The sequence below is a fragment of the Crinia signifera genome, chromosome 1 (assembly GCF_055691185.1).
Source record: "Crinia signifera chromosome 1, ASM5569118v1, whole genome shotgun sequence".
Taxonomy (NCBI): Eukaryota; Metazoa; Chordata; class Amphibia; order Anura; family Myobatrachidae; genus Crinia; species Crinia signifera.
Window position 1 is genome coordinate 82373903 of NC_139217.1, and position 20378 is coordinate 82394280.

General features: G+C 42.5%; 1 protein-coding gene across 9 annotated transcripts in view; it reads right to left on the minus strand.

Annotated features, from left to right (window-relative positions):
- Window positions 1–1508: 1508 nt before the first annotated feature.
- Window positions 1509–20378, minus strand: part of FIP1L1 (factor interacting with PAPOLA and CPSF1) — a 53610-nt gene continuing 34740 nt past the window's right edge. For 4 of the 9 annotated variants that reach the window (XM_083168481.1, XM_083168476.1, XM_083168448.1 and 1 more), the window contains 4 exons: window positions 15077–15305; window positions 10006–10077; window positions 3864–4019; window positions 1509–1911 (listed from right to left, as the gene is read on the minus strand). In XM_083168481.1, coding sequence (XP_083024607.1) covers window positions 1767–1911; window positions 3864–4019; window positions 10006–10077; window positions 15077–15305 — 602 coding nt within the window. In that variant the 3' untranslated portion in view covers window positions 1509–1766. The remainder of the gene's footprint in view (window positions 1912–3863; window positions 4020–10005; window positions 10078–15076; window positions 15306–20378) is intronic. The other 5 variants (XM_083168482.1, XM_083168478.1, XM_083168479.1 and 2 more) reach the window with 3 other exon arrangements.

Here is a 20378-nt window from a genome sequence, read left to right on the forward strand (position 1 = left end):
TTAGACACTTGATGAATGCAGCAAGAGCTGTCATACCGTGCCACTGGAGGGCTCCCACTCCTTCTCCTCCTCTTTTCCATTGGTTTCGCAGAATAGACCTCTATATGTCCATGGAGGATCTTACATCCTTTTTAAAACACTCCACCCTGACCTTTACTGCCACTTGGCTGAGTTGGCTTACCTTTAAAGAATCACCAGATTACTCTATACACGTGTCGTCCGATAGAGCCCCTTTCAGCACGCAGTGACTCCTAAAAAAGCATTCCCCATCCCTTTCCCATACTACCCCCTCCTACCCATTCTTTCCTTTTCTTTATCTCCCACTTCCCCCTTTTCCTCTTTCTTTTTCTTCTATCTTTATGCAGTGCCACTCTTATGACTGCTGTATGCTCCATAATATACTAATATAGGTGGCATGAATATTATGTCTTTGTTTTCAGGGTTAAGCACAACTGCAATTTGATGTTACCCTTAAAGATATTGTACATGTTAGGTAACTACCTTACTATGTTTCTTCTTTATTGTAAGTGCATGATTTGATTTTATATGGATGACTTTCTCTAACCCTGCTTTATACTCAAAAATGTATTAAATAAAAAAAAAAAAAAAAATCTAGTAATATTGCCAGGCAGGGCCAGTGTTCTGACCGGTGAAGATTAGAGTATATATAAAGTCTATTAGGGTGTACAGACAGTTCAATCCCATGGCCATAACCATCGATTCGATATCGATGACTGCTGGAATCAAACTTTTGGCTGGAAGATGGGTTGAGGGGGGGCAGAGAGTAGCATGTAACTGCATTTGATCTTACCGATTGAAGCAGAAAAAGATTTGCCAGGCAAGTCTATTTCTGCTCTCAATCCCAGTGCCAGGCATCAGGACCGAATCTAGATCGAAGGCGGTTAACATGGTGTGATTTTGATTCAACTTTATTTTGCCTCTAGAAGCGAAATTGAATAAAAAACATATACAAATCTAACCGTGTGTAAGCCTTATAATGGAATATATAGGAATACCTAGAACCCGGGCAGCTGTAAAACTATGGGATCAACCACTGCGCAGCACTATAAAATGTAAAAATGTCAGCACTCAACGGTGGCAATAAATACATAATTAGTAAGAGACATTTCTGTAACAATACAAAGAAAGGTTCACAATCTATAACAAATAAGCAGAGCAGGAAGTGGCTGCAAATGACAGCAAGGATGGCCACTTACCTGGTGCTACAACTGTAAGTTGGATTTGTCTTCTGTAAACTAAAAATGAGCAGCATCATGGACAGGAAGATGCCAGTGTGATTATTATACCCATCACTGTCCCTCAATCCATTTTCAGTTTGATTATATGTTTGAATTACTACATATCCTCAGATCCAATCACCATCTTTGAATATAAACTGTGACCGAAAGCATGAATGTGTCCTAAACTTATTTATATACACAGGAAGGAACGGCACCCGGTAGAAGCAGAACTGCATTGTTTTTTTTTTTTTTTTAAACAAAGTAACAAAAACAAAAATCACTCTTTATTTTCCCAGGTCACCAAGAACAATCCCCCGCCCCCAAACATTCTGCACTCTGAAATGAAGTTGTGCTAATAAACAAATTTTAGAGAGACTTTTTTTTCCATTTTTTTTTTTTTTTTTTTTTTTAATATCCTGAAAAAAAATATTGATACTTCTAACAATGGCATCCTGGCTCCTGGCCCACAAATAAATCTTTGTAAAACTGGGAGTGGTTTCTGCACCAGATCCGGGCTGCAGAGACCTAGTCAGCGGACGCGTCAACACTCTCTGGTTCTGCGGCAGGCTCTGTTCCAGTGTCCTTCCCTTCTTTGCTTCTTTTGGATTTTTTGTGCTTGTGCCTTCTGTGACTGTCGCCTTCTTCGCTATCATGGCGGCGCCTGCTGCTGCTGGGGAAAGGAAGCACATCAGTGCACGCTGGTTATAATGGGCAAATGGATCCATAATTCCGTGCACAGGAAGCCGCTCACTGAGGCTTCTGTGCAGAGCTTTAGCAGAAAACAATGTCAATGTAATATTCAACCAAGATGTGAGTGGTTGAAGAGAACCTATGAGATAAAAGGAACTAATAGGTATATGAAGTTTTGTGGCTTCTGAGAGAAGGCAAATAATCGCAGAGATCAGGAGAACTGCTTTCCAGGGTGGACAATTATATTACAAGCGGATTTAAGCAGTGCTTGACCAAACACATGAATTGGCTTATTTTGCCCCATGTTTGGGAGCATTGTGGTCACATTACAAATGACCTCCTCTGTGTTTCCAGCTAAGCTGTGCCATGGCTAGAGCAAATTTCAATCCAACAGGAATGGGCACAGTTGTCAATCTAGATCAAGACTAGGGTCCCTCAAAAGCATCTCTAACCTGTTCTAATGTAAGTCTGGTGGGAAAAGGACTTGTATAGTGTAGGTTTCTCTTCCAGAACATACAAATCTGCACAAATGCTGCTCAGTAGCAATTATTAGTGTGCAGGAGAACCTGCGGCATGCTGCAACAAGGCTTGCTGAATGGCGCAGAAAGCTGCGACTATTGGCAGCAAGTGTTTGGTCCAATAATAATAATAATAATTCCTACAGAATGAATAGGGCCACCATCACTGCTGCAGCACGCCACATTGAAGCAAAGATGAGCATCTGTAGTTAGGTGATAAAGCTCTACCAAATAAAAAAAAAAATAATAAAAAAATTAAAACGTTTGGAATTACTCAAAAAGATCAAGACAATAAATCTCTAGATGTTTGGCCAGCTTTACTTATGGAAACTGGGAAAACGGCATACAAATGTTTTGTAGAATAGAAAAAACTTAAACCACATGCCCAATGGGAGTTTGCACAGCAGGTATGAGGAGAAATGATGTAAAAATCGCTGGGCGGAAGATTATAGTACAAGACTACATAAAGTGGTTCACACGGCTGCTAAAACCACAAAAAGGGCAGAGCATACAAACTGGGGGATTTTGAGCTGAAACGAGCTCAAAACACCAAACGTGAGCTACTTTTAGCTCAAAAATTGCCCTAGTGTGTACGGGCCTTAAGACCAGGTGGAAGAGAACTGCTGATTGAGTACCCAATGATCATGTGTAAAAGCAGAATAAAAAGGGGGAAAGGAAGTATGATTTAGCTTTAATTTCTTTTAAAGTAAATTAAAGACAATGGACAAAGGGGGTTATTCACATTTGTTCGGCTGATGTTGTGTTTCTGCGCATGTGCAGACGTAGGGTGCGTGCACCCACGGCGATCTTTCGGTTCACCGGGTGCATGCGCTCATGATGTCGTGCGGGGGGCGTAGAAGGGCGGGGGGCGTCGGGCTGCCCCATTACCATATGGGAATGTCCAGCATGCCATGGGCGTTCCAATGAGAACGCTGGGCATTCTCATGGTAACGAGGTGGTGACGCGGGTGTGGGGGGGCGGGCAGCTGATATCACTGGATGCCAGCTGCCCACCCATGTCCGTGCCAGCATATGTAAGCGACTTAAGTCACTTTTACATGCGTGCACGCACCACATCATGACCATCGAAAGATGTGGGCGGTTACCCGAGGCATACGAATTGATGTTTATGCAAAACATCCATTTGCAGCCTGTGCAGGCGAACCCGCACTGCGAGGGGGGTGGGGGGGTGCTCATTCGCCAGGAGGGGTTTGGTGGACTTGAATCAACAAGAATAACCCCCATAGCATCTATGTGAATGCCCACACAAATAAATCATACAGATGATAAAATAAGGTATACCGCAGGGGATTGTACGAAGATGTTGGTTTGTAGTACTCTACTACCAGTGGAGCAGACAATTCTACGACACATCTGTACAATATCAGTCTTCGTACATATTGCATAGATATTACCTTCTTGATGATTTATGCCTGGTGGACTCTTCCTTTTCTCGATGCCTCCGCTCTCTGTGCCGTTCCTCCTTCTCCCGGCTAATTCTCTCCCTGTGCCGAACATATTCCCGCTCTGTTCTCTCAGTGTACTCCTTGTACCTGTATCGTTCTTCTTCACTGTGGAGGAATCACACGCACAGAATAAGAACACACCTTGCAGGAACCAAATCTCAAATCAAATGCTCAAGTAAGTGAGCATGACAGACAAAGGATGTGCCATAAGTTACAACTTTATGTACTTTTCCGCACACAGCACCACAGCTCGGCAGCAGTCTGCACCGATGATAGAAAGTCTCTCCCCCCCACACCACACACACAGGTCTAGCAGCAACTATTATGTAAATAGCACAGAAATAACTTGTGTTTGGAACCTGCTGCGGCTGCTACATTGTAATCCGCATGGTTTCCTTGCATTGCAGTGTGACGAAGATGCATTTTCAGAAGACGCTAACAGACCCTAATAGAGGATTCTTTGGCGCGACCGCAGCAAATGAATGCGGGCAAATAATTTTCTACTCATACATTGCAATCAATTGCCAGACATCACTGTGCCTGGCCAGCATTCAATAAATAGCCAGATTGTCTTTATAAGGCTTATCGCCTTATAATCGCACAGAGGAGAGTAAGGAAAACGTCATTTTATTTTGTGCCCCTAGAAAGACTAACCAGAAGGGTTTAAACCCTTTTGACTTCCATATATTAGTGAATAACTGCCATGTACTTGCTATACCGCAGTAAGTCTGAGGGCAGTATTCAATGCTCCTGATTCATAGTTTTTTTCTGGAGAATCAGGCTGTTTTCACTATCTACGGTGAATCTTTTTCACTGAAAATCTGATTCACACTATTCAGTGTTCACCGAAACCGAACATTGAATGCCGGCCAGTTCTCAGTTTCATGCTCGCTGCGATTCGCTGGTGTATTTCAATGGGGTTTTCACGGTGATTCGCCGAGAGTGTATTCAATGCTACGATGGAGAACTTGCAGCACCTGAATATTATTTCATTTTACATATTTTTTAGGTACTCTTTACTTAGAAGGGCGCCCATCATGGCCATCTCATGCACTAAAAAATCGGGTGCGATGCGACCGACGAGATGCCCGCGATTTCCCATAGGGAACAATGTTAAATGTCTCAATTGACCCGATTTTCCTGTTCAATGCCTCAATTGACCCAATTTTTCCATAGGAAACAATGTTAAATGGGCCACAGAGGCCAAATAGGCACCCTGAAGTGAATAATGGCCACCCGAATTGTTAACGCCACCCCACGATCAACGTCAACCCGAAGCGTGGCGAGCCCGCGAGGGGCGGCGGTACGCGTCCTACGACATTTTCATACCCCCACTATCTACGTCGGCGTGGAGTTGAGAATAGAAAGTGTGGCGAGCGCAGCGAGCCCGAAGCGTGGCGAGCGCAGCGTGCCCCGCGAGGGGACGCGGATACCTTCACAGTTATACGCGTCCCCTCGCGGGCTTCACAGCTGTCCACGTGCGCTCGCCACACTTTCTATTCTCAACTCCACGCCGACGTGGATAGTGGGGGTATGAAAAGGTCGTAGGACGCGTACCGCTGCGCTCGCCACGCTTCGGGTTGACGTTGATCGTGGGGTGGCGTTAACAATTCGGGTGGCCATTATTTGGCCTCTGTGGCCCATTTAACATTGTTTCCTATGGAAAAATCGGGTCAATTGAGGCATTGAACAGGAAAATTGGGTCAATTGAGACATTTAACATTGTTCCCTATGGGAAATCGCGGGCATCTCGTCGGTCGCAACGCACCCGATTTTTTAGTGCATTCAATGCCCGAGATTTTTTACTAACGATGCCCACGATCAAAATCGTGGGCGCCGTTCTAAGTAAAGAGTACCATTTTTTATTTTATTTTTTACACGTCAGCTGCTCATTACATATTCAGGAGAGGTACCAGCGCAGTGGCTCCCTCCACCGCATCCCCTGCCAGCTCTCCCGGGAGCCCTCCTTCTCCCCGACACATTCTGGCGCAGGCAGGGAGGCTTCCATCTCACTGCTTTGCGCCGTCCCCCTGGCTACCTGTGGCATTCGCCGGGGGTGTGTGTTAAAAATTACCATCAGGGGCAGCGAGCATCTAAGGCGTTGAATAGGGGGAGGAGGGCTGGCAACGAATGCTCCAGCCCTCCGGAACCCAGCGATTGTGCAGCAAATCCAAAACAGGATTCGCTGCACAGGGTGAAAAAAAGCACTAAATACCTGTCTGAGGCTGAGTATCCCTTTACGACTGCAGAAGATTACAAACAGACCTGTACTCAGTTACGCTTTATCTTCTATACTGCAGAGTAGACTGAACATGATATCAGAACATATCCCAATGATATACAGCTGTGGTGATCATTGGGAGGGGACAGTTTTGTTCCTCAGACCCATTGGCTTGATCAGATACAGCCCTTACTGCTAAAGATATGCCTCTTAAATGAATCCAAGAGAGTTTAGGAAGTGGGAAACTGCCACCATCCTATAGCAGCTCCGGTGTACTCACCCCTGATGATACGTACAAGGAACATACTAAGATCACTATCCAAAGAACAATTATAAATATTAAAGGCTGAGTATCACTTATCCAAAATTCCATTATCCAAATTATTCCAAAAATCAAACATTCAAGAAAGGGACTACTGGGGACATCTGTAACCGCACTGCTGGGGACATAATAGGTTACTGGCACTACTGCGGACACCTGTAACAGCACTGCTGGGGACATAATATGTATCTGGCACTACTGCGGACACCTGTAACAGCACTGCTGAGTACATAATATGTATCTGGCACTACTGCGGACACCTGTAACAGCACTGCTGAGTACATAATATGTATCTGGCACTACTGCGGACACCTGTAACAGCACTGCTGAGTACATAATATGTATCTGGCACTACTGCGGACACCTGTAACAGCACTGCTGAGTACATAATATGTATCTGACTACTGCAGACACCTGTAACAGCACTGCTGAGTACATAATATGTATCTGACACTACTGCGGACACCTGTAACAGCACTGCTGAGTACATAATATGTATCTGGCACTACTGTGGACACCTGTAACAGCACTGCTGAGTACATTATATGTATCTGGCACTACTGCGGACACCTGTAACAGCACTGCTGGGGACATAATATGTATCTGGCACTACTGCGGACACCTGTAACAGCACTGCTGAGGACATGATATGTATCTGGCACTAAATATGTGCAAGAAAACGATTGCTTGACATTCAAATTCAGTGCCTGAGATAGGACACAAACTTTGTTTTAGGGTTTGAAACCTTGTTTCATGCATAAATAAAACATTTGCATTTATGTTGTACAAACACATGAAATACACACAATATACCTCAAGATACATCACTGAAATATAGAAATATTCTGAAATACAGAATAATCCATTATCCAAAATTATTTTGGTTCCGAGCATTTTGGATAAGGGATATTCAAACTTTACTTGCTTTATTTAAAATACAGGATTTGGCACCATGACTAAAGAAGCTAACTGGGATGCACGAATTTTGAGGAATCGCAAAAGGATTTGTTGTTAGGAAATAAGAAAGTGATCCAAAGGCTGACGCGTGTTGTAGGGCTGAGTTCTGAAGATAAGTCTGATGGGGAGCACAGACTAGGGAAGAGGTAGAGTAACGTCTTGCATCTCTTTGTAACACCTCCAACACTGCTGTGCTATAATCATTATACATCAATTACCCGAAGGTGGAGCTTCAATTAGAAGCACAACTGAAATGAAAAGCAAGTTCCCCATGTAATCAGCATATAAAACCTAATAAAATAATAAAAACAAAATCAAGAAACAAGACATCTCCTAATCCAACTTGTTTTGTTCCCCATACCAATGTGTAACACAATATAATGGCAAAAAATAAATATCGCTAATGTACGCACACTCCCAAGGAAGATTAGTAGTATTACATTAACCCTTTGAGTGCCAAGCAAACATTTTTATTCATCATGACGACCTGTAATGTTTACCTTATATAGCAAATATTTAACGCATTTTATTTGAATTTATATAACAAACTTGAGCTACACTGGCATTTTTAGCAGATATTCTCACAGATGTCGGCAGTCAAAGGGTTAAGACAAAATGTGTTGGGCATTTTGCTTGTTGGTTACTTCTGCCCTTGGTAATGTTCAGGGGGATGTTCAGAATGTTTTTGAGTAGACGGATGGACTCATTCCACGGACAGCAGCACCGACAGGAGTGGTATTAAATGTCATTAAGTGGCATTTTCCTCTTAATACAATTATGTTGTCTTAATATTTTCATCTATGGGGAGAACCTCTTTTGGAAAAAGCAGAGCAGGTCTTTCAGGAGAATCCATTATTTTCTTATCACACTTTAAGGGGCAAACGCAGGATTCTCTAGTGGGGTTCCCAAAGGTTTGATTTTAGAGCGATTGTCTGCAGCCCATGAAGGATGGATAATAAGCATGTCACAAGGGGCAGGCTATGTAATGTAGTACATCAGACACATGCAGGTAAGCCACTTACCCGATTCCGTCTCTGGTGTAATGGAACACACACACACACACACACACACACACACACACACACAGCAGACGGGGCCTGATCCACGGTAGAGCGGATAGGGCCGAATTCGGCTCAGTTTCCAATGTTGGAGGTCTGTGCATGCACGATTATGTGCAGATGCAGACCTACTTTCACACTTTGTTGAGGGAGGAAAGGGGGCGGGCAGGGAGCTGGGACATGCCCAGTGTTTTATGGGTGTCCCCATGAAAACGCTTGGCGTCCAAGCAGGCCAATGCCTGCTCGGGGTAGGCGGATGACTAACCATGACGTCTGCCATACCCCCTTTTTGGAAATCTCCAACAGAAAGTCAGTTTTGACTGACTTTTTACTGAAGGGAGAGAAATTGTTTGATGGTCAGCGACCCTTTGGCTGCATGTTCTCATACACATCACCTTGCATGCCAGCGGCGCTGACCTGTTCGCTAGGCTGTGAATATACAAAGCCTAGGGAACAGGTCTGAAGTACCAGCCACTTATTGGTACTGGGTTATCTTCTTTTTATTATTAAATTATACAAATAGTATTAGTAGGTGGCCTTTTTGCCTTTATTGTTTCTGCCTAAAATATATCGAAAAAATATAATCTCTAGTTTAAAAGATTTGAATCACACTAATTTTATTGAAAATGTCAAAACGTAAATTAACTTGAATAAAAAGAAAACTGGAGAAAAAAAAAAAAAAGTGATAAAAACAGCGCTCTTCTGCGGATATAACTGCCGAACACACTTGTAGCATTCTATATACAATGGAATGCTACAAGTTCTTCCCAACACAGTTACAGATGTTCCCACAAACGCTTTATTTCATGCTTCTGTCCAGTCCACCTGAAATCCGCTCAATGGGGTTCATGTATGAAGTCTGGGCTGTTCCTTTTCCTCAAATGATATGTAGACCAGAGGGTACTGCATGGTGTTGCCAAATGCAGTTGTAGCCCTTTTGAATTAAGGTTCTAGTTAGGTAATCCTGTTCATTACCACATAACTGACCCAAAAGCATGAGATTTAACACAGTTTACTTAATTTCATATATTTGTTTCTGATTTAATCAATGAGAAACATATACCCCAGGGGCGCTGTGGGACAAATTCTAATACGCAGGGGCGCCATGATTCAGAAACTTTTGGTAATCATTGTTCGAGAGCAACACCCTAGGCAGGAAAGAGGCACTGCACCGCTACAATGATCACTATGCAGTATATCTATTTACCAGTAAGCCCGCTCAAAGCAAATGCTTAGAAAGCTAATAAGGCAGCTTGTGTGAGAGATATAGTTTCACTTGCTGCCAACAGATGGCAGTGTTTCGGCAACACACAGACACTAGGCACATATAGATGATACTCCATGGAGCAGCACTCCGAAAGTCCTTTAACAGTTGCTGCCTCCTACTACAGCAATGTCTTCTTGTGCACACATTTACATAAATGCAAACAAATATACAATGAAATGTCGGGTATATAATTTTGCATGGAAACACAAGTTAATCTAGCTATCTTGCTCTTTAAAGAGGATTGTATAGTCTTATATATTACTAACTTCAGGGTAGATTCACCGTCTAGCCGTGAAGACTTGTTGATGGGGACAGAAATGCTTGCCCTATATGGACTCCTGCAGGTGACACAAAGTTAGATCGTAACATTAACATCACTGTCCTACGTAATGCTGACTCGCTAGGCTACATCAGCGCAATCTGGCAGATGCCACATAATCGCTACGTAAGGAGAATACATTACTGACATCTCTATTGTTCCCGCTGTAGCATGACGCTGGGCAGCTGAGGTGTTTTCATGCAGTTTGAGCGGGTGTGCTCATTTGGGAACATTTATCTGCATAACAGCGTGATGAACAGCAAAACACTGACATATGTTCAGCATCAGCAGGCCACACACCAATTACGGGAAGAGAAAGCAAGGATCACGTGTGAGGAGGAGTCCCACTAAATGTAACATTGCCTTACTAACTACAAGGACCGAACGGGTGTGTGGTGCAAAACACATCGGCAAACAGCAGTGCCCAACGCCATCTTTCTTTAACTAAATTCGCATTTCCTAGGTCAAGCTGGAAAATAACATGCTACATGGATCATTATATTTATTTTAAGCGTTAGCAAAAATGTTTCCAAAAGAAAGTCATTGATGTGGAAAGTACATGTATGCAACTCTAGTGTGTAGCATAAAGCGGAACAGTGAGTAACGCCTGCATCTATGTGGTGGTCTATAATCATGGCAAGGACTGGTACAGTCAGAAAGAGCCACACGGCAGTGGTGAGGGGCAGGGGGACCATTTAAAAAAAGAGAATAAATAAAAATGTAGGTCTCCCCTCAGATGCCTCTGTTTTCATAGCTGGCTGGAGCACAGAGACTTGGCTTTGTCTGGAAACTATTGAGTCAGCGCATGTTAACTCTTCCACAACTGATCAGTGTCAGAAACAAGCAGCGGGAAGGGGTTAAGCAGCAGGGTTTCTTTACATTTTGGACTTGACTCAAGGGGTCTGTTCAACATATGTGGATATGGTTCCTGACTCCAAAACACTCAACCTGTAATTTGTAACACAAGACGCGCGCCATTTACAGAACCAGAACACTGTAACTAGAGGGAAAAAACAAAGACATACGAGTCCCCAGCATCTAATCTGCATCTACATAAGCTGCATTTACCAAGACCACAAATCACAGAAAACACCCTCGTACAAACACTGTAAACATCCAGCAACCAGAAGGCAACACCGACTCCTAGCGCTTCCACTGGTCTATGTGCAGGCAGTTCTACAGGCTCCGAGAGAGGCAGGTTAACGACTACCATATGAACACCTCCACACAGCTACAAATGGGGGAGGGAGGTGGAGGATCAATTTCTGCAATCACTCCAGACACATCATAAAGGAGCTAGGGATCTAGGGAAGGGTCTGTAGTGGTTTCTTGCCTTTATGGTCTTCTCTACTGCAAGAGGCAGAACAAAACGTATTGAAGACTGTGCAAGTAAAACGTTTCCATCTACAACATGAAGGCTATATTGTACGCTGCACCGCGCTCACACTATTAGCACACGGCACGGTTACCATTAGGATAATGGTGGTGCTTATATTCAACAGTTGTCATTATGCACTTCAGCCTCTTTTACTTAGGAACAAAATCACAGTCTGAGTGCTAATTTGCACTTAATAAACCATATGATAATGTAAGGGGGCACTATTTTTTTCTTTTCTTTTTGCATGCATGGTAAATATGGCCTGCTTTTGCCTGCAGCACAAACACAAAAAGTATGCAGCTGTAGTTTAACCGTAGCTGGATTTGCTTGAAACTTGAAAATGAGTATTTTTGTAAATACATCTAAAAAAGGTATAGTATACAGTATATAAGTGGTTGTGAAATTGGAGATACAATTCTGGCCATTTAACCAGTTTGTCTGAAAACACTGGTAACAAATTTCTGTGTGTTAATATGGTGATAAGAGTCTGGCATATGTGCCAAAGTATACAGTAGGGGACCAAACAGTAGCTGGTGAAGTTCTTCATTTTCTTAAGTCATGAGGTAGAAGAAAAATTATAGTTTCATAGTGTAGAAAATACATTTTCTTTTTATAGTTTTTATTTAAGTATCATATGAAAATAAATATTTTAAGTTCTAACCATTATCCTCTTTACAATGCCGCATTTCTTTTATGGACACAAAATAGAAAAATCCGGAACAAAAAACGTGTCAGCAATAAAAGGTCGCTTTTCACTGGCTTCCAGACGTTCCCTTAATTTCTCACCTTACTACTATACCTATATGCTGGAAAGAAAATTGGAAGCGGACACATCTTCCCAATCTCCCCTCTGACTTAATTATGCATAACCCACAATTGAGGGTTCGTCTAGCGTCATGACACTTCAGAATAGAAGTGGGAATCTCAGGGTTGGTGGGTGTTTGCTTTAGGGGAAATGTTCTCTCTGAATATTAACAAAACCAATTGAGCCATCTGAATCGATAATTCTGTACGTACTGTTAAGGTCATTGGGGCAGATGTATTAAGCTTGGTGAGGAGATAAAGCACCAGTCAATCTCCACTTTTTCTCTTCACATCTGCCCCATTATGTACATTCCCTTATTAGACATTACCTTGTGGAAAGCTTCGGTGATCAACAATGGAAATATTTTCCAAATTTAGCCATGTTGACTCCTTTCAGTAATTGGAATACACTACAGATGTCTGGGTGGTAGAGGAGCCCTATCATTCCACATAAAATGCTCCTCCAGTCATCCAAATGACTATGAATATGTGGGTTCTTCTTTAGGAGCACTCTCCTATATATATGGTGAGACTGTTACATAAGAACCGCTTTCTCATAACCCAAAGATGTTCATTCAGAAATGTTAGTTTTTGTAATTAAAATAGGACTATTCAAAACACCTAATGTAGGCCAAACACCAGAACGATTTGGACTCAAAACAAACTTAGATATAATCTCGACCGACTGTATGTAAATTGGTCATGTTTTGGGCCATTTCAGATCAGATTCGATATGCGGCCCCCTGCAGCAGGTAGGATCTGGAAACAACCATTCAGCTGAGAACAGGTCGAGATCAGATTCAGAGCGTGTGCAGGTCGTGAGCTCCAACAGATCGTGATCTGTATCGTTCTGGTGTGTACTAGGCAAAACTTAAATAAGGCAAATCTCAAATACTGGAAATATATACCAGTTATCTTTAAAAGTGGAATTGGGAGTCATAGAATAGACCATTATAAAAAGGAGACCGTAGATATTACACGATTTCCACAATGGACAGATGGAAGGAGTGGAAATCATTTGCCAGAGAGGGAATTTTCAACATGGGACTGGCCTAAATGTACCAATTTGACCTCTGAAGGCTAGTAGAGTTTCTAGAACAGCCATTAATAAAACTCATTTGGAGGTAAGCCTACTGGCAGCCATTCCATTGGTTGTGCTCTCTGTTCTTGCAGAATTTTCCATGTAGAGAATGCAGGGTCCAGTGACCGGCTACATTGGAGTGGGGTACTGCATGGAGCTACCTCATAATAAAAACACACAAAAACAACATTTGGCACACAGTTCTACTAAGGTGCAATAGGACAGAACAACCACTTTATACTATGCTCCATTTAGCTAATCGAACGCCATCTATTATACACTGTAGAGAGCCTATTAAATTTAAATTAAAAAAAAAAGTTGCTGCCACATTTTTATAATATAATTATTATTATTTTTTTTTAAGAAGGAATGCACAATCTTCAATAAATAACTCCATGATGTACAATTCCTGCATTACAACTAACATAACTGCACAAAATATCATTAGGATCACATCCAATAGATATAGGAGGTACTACATTGGCCTCTACTGAAGGGGGAGGGATGAAATACTATCACTTATCCAGGTTGTAGCAGAATGCGATGGTAACACTAAAAGTACATACCTTGCTACATGCTTTATTTCACAAAAAATAAATAATAGTACAATAGTTGCATAAGCATTTCCTATGTATGTGAGGTGTTCTATATAGATAACATTGTGCGACTAAAATAAGTCATCGGGGGAAACAAAGTATTTCAATAGTGAGCCGTATCATGCTCACAGCTAGAAAATAAACGGATTATTGCATGAAACAAATAACCCTCCGTTCTAGAAAGTGTGGCCAAGCGCTGTTTAATTGCACCTTTTGGACAAAAACGAATCCAGAAGCAATGGCCATCTAATATGGGATAATGCTGGTTCTAAAACAAGATAGGAAGATGAACATTTACCGTTACAGTGATGATCTGTTTAAATGGATTACTGGAGTGGGTACTTTTATACTATCACGGCTCCCATCGCATGCCAGTGGGTTTTTTATGCATTTGATGTAAAAATCGCATGCCATGCGATGCAAAGCTATGTGATGGCATGCGATTTTGCTCACAAATGCATTAAAATTATTAGCAAACCTGTTAAATGCACCACAAAATGTCTTTTTTGCACACTGTACCACCCCCACTATCAACGCCAACCCAAAGCTTGGCGAGCACAGCGAGCCCTCGACGGGCGTCGGTACGCGTCCTACGACCTTTTCATACCGCCACTATCCATGTCGGCGTGGAGTTCAGAATAGAAAGTGCCCGAAGCGTGGCGAGCAAAGCGCGCCCCGCGAGGGGACGCGGATACCTTCACAGGTATCAGTGTCCCCTCGTGGGATTCACAGGTATCAGTGTCCGCTCGCCACGCTTCGGGCTCGGTGGCTCGCCACACTTTCTATTCTCAACTCCACGCCGACGTGGATAGTGGGGGTATGAAAAGGTCGTAGGACGCGTACCGCCGCCGCTCGCCACGCTTCGGGTTGGCGTTCATAGTGGGGGTGGTACAGTAACAAATGCCCTTTGGGGTGCATTTAACATGATTTTAACACGTCAATGATTTCTGTGAAAAATGGCATCGCATGCGATGCGATTTTTTCGTATACGATGCCCATCGTGGGAGCTGTGATACTACACAAGTACCCTGGAGTGTTTTACTAAATGAAACTAATCTCACCAATGAGTGCACAATGGTCAAGACCACAAATTATCCAATTACCTGATCTTCAACAAGTCAATCAGCTGAAATACAAAAAGGCAAACAATATCACATACCTATTGTAAGCTCCCACACTGGGACTGTGATCACGTTCTCGCTCTCTTTCCCGTTCTCTTTCTCGCGGACGTTCGCGCTCTCTGTCCCTCTCCCGGTCCCTGTCACGTTCTCTGTCCCGATCACGATCTCTCTCCTTCTCCCTTCGAGGATAGTAGTCTCCCCATGGTTTGGAGGTTTCTACTAGACTGGACCATGGGCCACCAGAGCCAGGCATGTGTGGGAAGGACACTGCGGCAAAACAACATAAAAATCTCATACGAGGTCAGACAAAATGATAGGGTTTAGTTATAAATGAACATAGATTTTATTGTAGACTTCCTACTGTAGTGACTGATAATTATTACAGTGCAGTAACTAGCGTGGTGCAAAGTATGCATCGCACACAGCAATGTAGGGGGCTCTGTTGGTGGAACTTGTTAATTTTTCGTTTTAACTTTCACTTATAGCTTTCCTTCTCTGAAGCCATGCATCTCCTGGCCACTCATGTTTCCTTCCCAACCCATTGCAAATACCTATAGGACATTAACGTAAGAGCTCTTTGAAATGTGATAAAAGGACAGGTTGACCGAATAGAAAACTGCTGACATACCTTGGTACCAATTGCAGTCAGATGCTATTAACTAAGCTGCCTGACCCTGCATACAAAGCTAGAGAAGTCTACCTATTTGAAGGTCACCTTGTTGGGGGGGGGGGGTGAATGATGAATATTTTTCACAAAAGTACAATTCGCTTCATTTAGTAGAAAAAAAAAAAACTCCTTACGCAGGATCAAATAGCTCAATGAGTAATGTATTTGGCTGGAAGGCAACAGGTTAGGAGTTTAAAATCTAGGTGTATTGGTATATTTTATTTTTTTAAGATGTGTGTCCAATAACATTTTCTAGAAGTAATATTATTTATTATCAGTTTCTTCTATAGAACAGCAAATTATATTGTACTATACAAATTGGGAACAAATTAGATAACACAAACTGGGTGGTTAAAGACAGACAGTCAGAGGTAGGTTGTGTGCAATAATTCTATCCATCTATCTATCCTGATTGGACATGCTCCTTACGTTTCATGTATTTACAAATAGGGACAGGAGTTTAATATCCCAGCAGGATTACATCCAACATCAATGTTTGCCAGCTAATACCAGATTTAGTCCATCTGAGTGGAAGGTCCTCTCTGTGACCCATCCCATCTTTATGTTATATTATATTAGACAGACAGTTCACTCAGCAAATTATCTTCAACAGAATAAAAGTAATCCTTTATTAAATCATCCTTAAAAAAACGATAGTCAGGTCGACGTTTCGGGTCCTTTTTCAAGACAGAGTCATAGGCAGCTCCAAGCACCATGAGGTGCTATCATTTTTTTTTTTAAGGATGATTTAATAAAGGATTGCTTTTATTCCATTGAAGAAAATCTGGTGAGCTAAAATATTTTGCACATTGGATCTGATGTAAGCCTGAGCTTCATAGCAACCCAGTAGATTGGACACTACCTGTGTTAAGAATCGCCGGAGATATAGTCGCTCAGCAAGCATATCCCTGGGTGTACGGGGAGACACAATTTGTGTACGTGCTTTACTCTTACTACCAATTACAAGACAAGACAGGAAAAGAGAGAGAGGAGCGGTGTGCTGACCCTAAGGGAAAAAACTACCCGTGTAGAAATAGGAGAAGGGGCTGTCTTGAAGTAGGAAGTAGAAAGTTCTATGGGTAGTTCTTATAGTGACACTGCATAACTAGGCGGTAGAATAATTAATATGTATTGCAAGCAAGAGTCTGACAAATAAGATGTCGAGTACAAGACACATCAATTTAAAGGATTAGTCATTTCCATCCAAATTAAGCCTAGCCAATAATGTTAGTGGAGTTGAGGGGCCACCATTTTATTATTCCAGCTATTTAAATATTTAAGACATCCTATAACTACGCAGGGCGGATTCATCGGTACCCTACTAATCCCTGGCACAGGGGAAGGCAACATGCTGCACTCCATGCCGTGAGTTTTAGCACTCTATAACATCAAAACTGTAGCAGTGCAAGCATGCTGGGATGTGTAGTTCTACAGCAGCTGGAATGCCACACGCTGCTGAACCCTTCACTAGCATTTCCCTTATCGATAGCAATGAAGCTTATAGAGGACTGGAAACATCAGCCATAAAGTTTTGCTATTTTTGAATCATTTAAACTAAACATGCAGAATTAGAATGCACCTCATATGCAAAGCTGGCACAGTGTTAGTGTTCCTAAGGACAAGTTCTAACCCAGAATACATGAGCTGATCACTACAAGTGATGTAGTATTTCACAGAGACTTAAAGAGTTAAAGTGGAGACTGTTAATATCCTATAGAATACGTCTGCCAATAGTCCGATTCCCCAAGCAGGGAAAGCAGCCAGGAATAGCAAGCAGCAGCTGGATTTGCTGGCCCGCTAATTTCCTTGACTTGCTATGATGTCAACAAGAAGTGCAGTGCAATATGTAACATGCAACCTAATAGATTTATCTCAGTATCAGAGTCAGCTTTCAGAGAGAACTGTGCTCGGGCCGCTTGTGTCCAACAACTGTTGTGACGGAGTTCAGCAAGCTATGAGGGCTTGGTCAATGTGATCTTACAGGCATACAAATGAGCAGATACCAACAGTCAGCTCTGTGTCACCAGTGCATAAACTAGCATTATAGCAGTCGTCTCCAGGCTCACTGCAGAGAACCTTTTTTTCTTTGCAAGGAAAGTCTTACGGTCATAGCTGAAAGCATGCAAAAGGACACCCCCCCCCCCCCCAAAAAAAAAAGTTGCAAATGGTAATCTATCCAAACAAAATGGTTATCGGTACTTTAATTCCATTCCCTGCAAATGCCTTGGTAGCCGTAACAGTCCAATAGGAGATACTCTGCCCTGCACGGGGTATTTATTTTGTTATTCCTTCTAGTTTATTTTAACATAAGGGACTTAGAAAAACACCCTGCCTGAGGAAGACAGAGGATCTCCTGCCTGGACGGTATCAGATATCGGGGGATCTGCTGGAGCGGATAGCGGTACATTTTTTCTTGCATTAATAATTCTGACTACGCCCAAGACAACATTTTTAAGCTTCACTTTTCTCTTAGAGCCATGTACTGCTCACTTGTAATATTTAACTCTTCATCACCATGTGTGCTTTCTTTGGTATTTATTCCTACTTACTTTGGGTACACACCGAGCGATATGTTGTCCCATCCGGTGAATTGGACCAACACAATCACTTCCTTAGATATGGGGCGGTGTGAATGCCAGATATGTGGGTGCCCATGGTCGATAACAACATGGTCAGGCTTCCTATGCTGCACATCTCGCCTGACTATATTACTAGTGACAACATGTATGCTAACGAAAGTATAAACTGGAACCATTTCCTCTTTCATTGACATTGCTCAGTGTGTAACCAAATTCTGTTAGGTCGGGCTAAGAAAACATTGCTTCAGTGTGTAGCCATCTTTAGAGTCACTTTATTACACACAAATCTTAACTATTAAAACACAGCTTTTGTAAGAGGGGCAAGACATGACTCTGACATCTGGCCACCTCAATGTGACATCAACAGAGAGCAAACTTCCAGAGGTGGTCACTATTGCTATGGGGCAGGGATAGCCGCTCTGAAAAACAGCTACCAACACTACACTGACCCCCAAAAACTAGCTGTGAAAGGCTACACCATTCCAGTGCACTGCCAGAGGGGGCCAATGGATTCTGCTACGTAAAGCACGTTATTGTGAGGAGGAGGGCTCCAAAAACAGAACTTCACTTCCTGTAGTCAAACACTGAAAATGTTCCATTTTCAGAGAGTTTGTTGAACGTAAGTTGCCATACTAGTGGGGGTGGCAGAATGCATAAGGGCTGCAAGATAAGAATAGATCTGTAATGAATGGGTTGCTTCCTACTTAAGGAGTGACAGGACCCCATAAACTCCACAAGGTGTAAGAAAAGAACCAAATGCTGAGAAATTGTGGTGTTCAGTGGAAGGATGTATGTGCTTTGCTTCGAATGATACAAATGTAGCTATAGTAAGCAGAAAGCATACTTTTAGTTTTGAAGCAGCTTTGTTACGCATCAGCAGTGACTTTTTTTAAATAATATTTATTCAGTTTGCTCCACATAAAATGGCTAGCAGGGTGCAAATGAAGTCAGTTAGGTCACATAACCTATATGCATACGCCTGTCTCCTCTTGATCTACACCAGCTGTACAGTTTATGCTGTAAACAACCGACAGCAGCCAAGCTTCACAAAAGCAGCTTGCTGGAAGCTCGCAGAGTTAGGTTCACTATACAGAACTTCCCTCCAGTGCGGATAATGGAGGAGGCAGCCTCGGTACCTCTCTTTAGCGAATGATGCCCGAAGCACCAGAACAAGTATTGCAATCATGTAGGCCCTAAATGGCTAGCAGCGGGAGATGTAAGATCCACAGTAACGCTGCTGAACAGAAAGGAAGTTTCTAAATAGATAAAAATGAATTCCACTCCACTTTCTATAAAACAAGGTTACACTTAAAGCTTTAAAATAGCATTTTACTAAGAACCAGACATCTGTAAAAATAGTGACCATATGGGCAGGAAATGGCTAAGTTACAGAAATAATAATCATGATAATTGTGTTATTAATTGCAGAGCCCTAGTCTGCTTTCGTACCTTTGTCACTGGCATATTCATTTAAGTCATCGCCACCACCTACAGTATGTAGAAGCGCCACAATAATTCTGTACGGTAGCTCTGACTGTTCTGCGCTGCTGAGTACACTTACACCACTGGTGACAACTAAGGCTGACTAATGCCACACAGACAAGGCACATAGGCACCTGCTCATGGAGCTCAGTCTACAGTATATTTATATGGGGAAACAGTATGAGACATTATATAATAGTATATGTGCTGTCTATAGGCAGGTTTATGAAATATACCATTAAGTTCCATTATTTGTGGACTGAGCAATATTCACTAGGGAATGGAAGCTTCTAGTGAATAAATAGGCTCAAACTTGGTTGCGACCGGAGTAGCAGCTATTCAATTAGTGCTGGTGGCAGTCCGCTGGCTGCAATTATAAAGGATTTCAGAATCCACGTTAAATGGCTCTTGTGTAGGTGCCACAAATGAAAAGGGGCTGTAAAAAAAAATATGCCAGGCTGTTAAATGGTGAAGCTGCCAACCTGTTCCACCCATGATAAAATGACCACTGCTAATGGCTCCGGCAGCAAGTTCACCTATACACACACATACAGATATACCGCTATCAGCAGGGGTGCCGGATGACGCTCCGACAGGGGGGGGATCCTGACT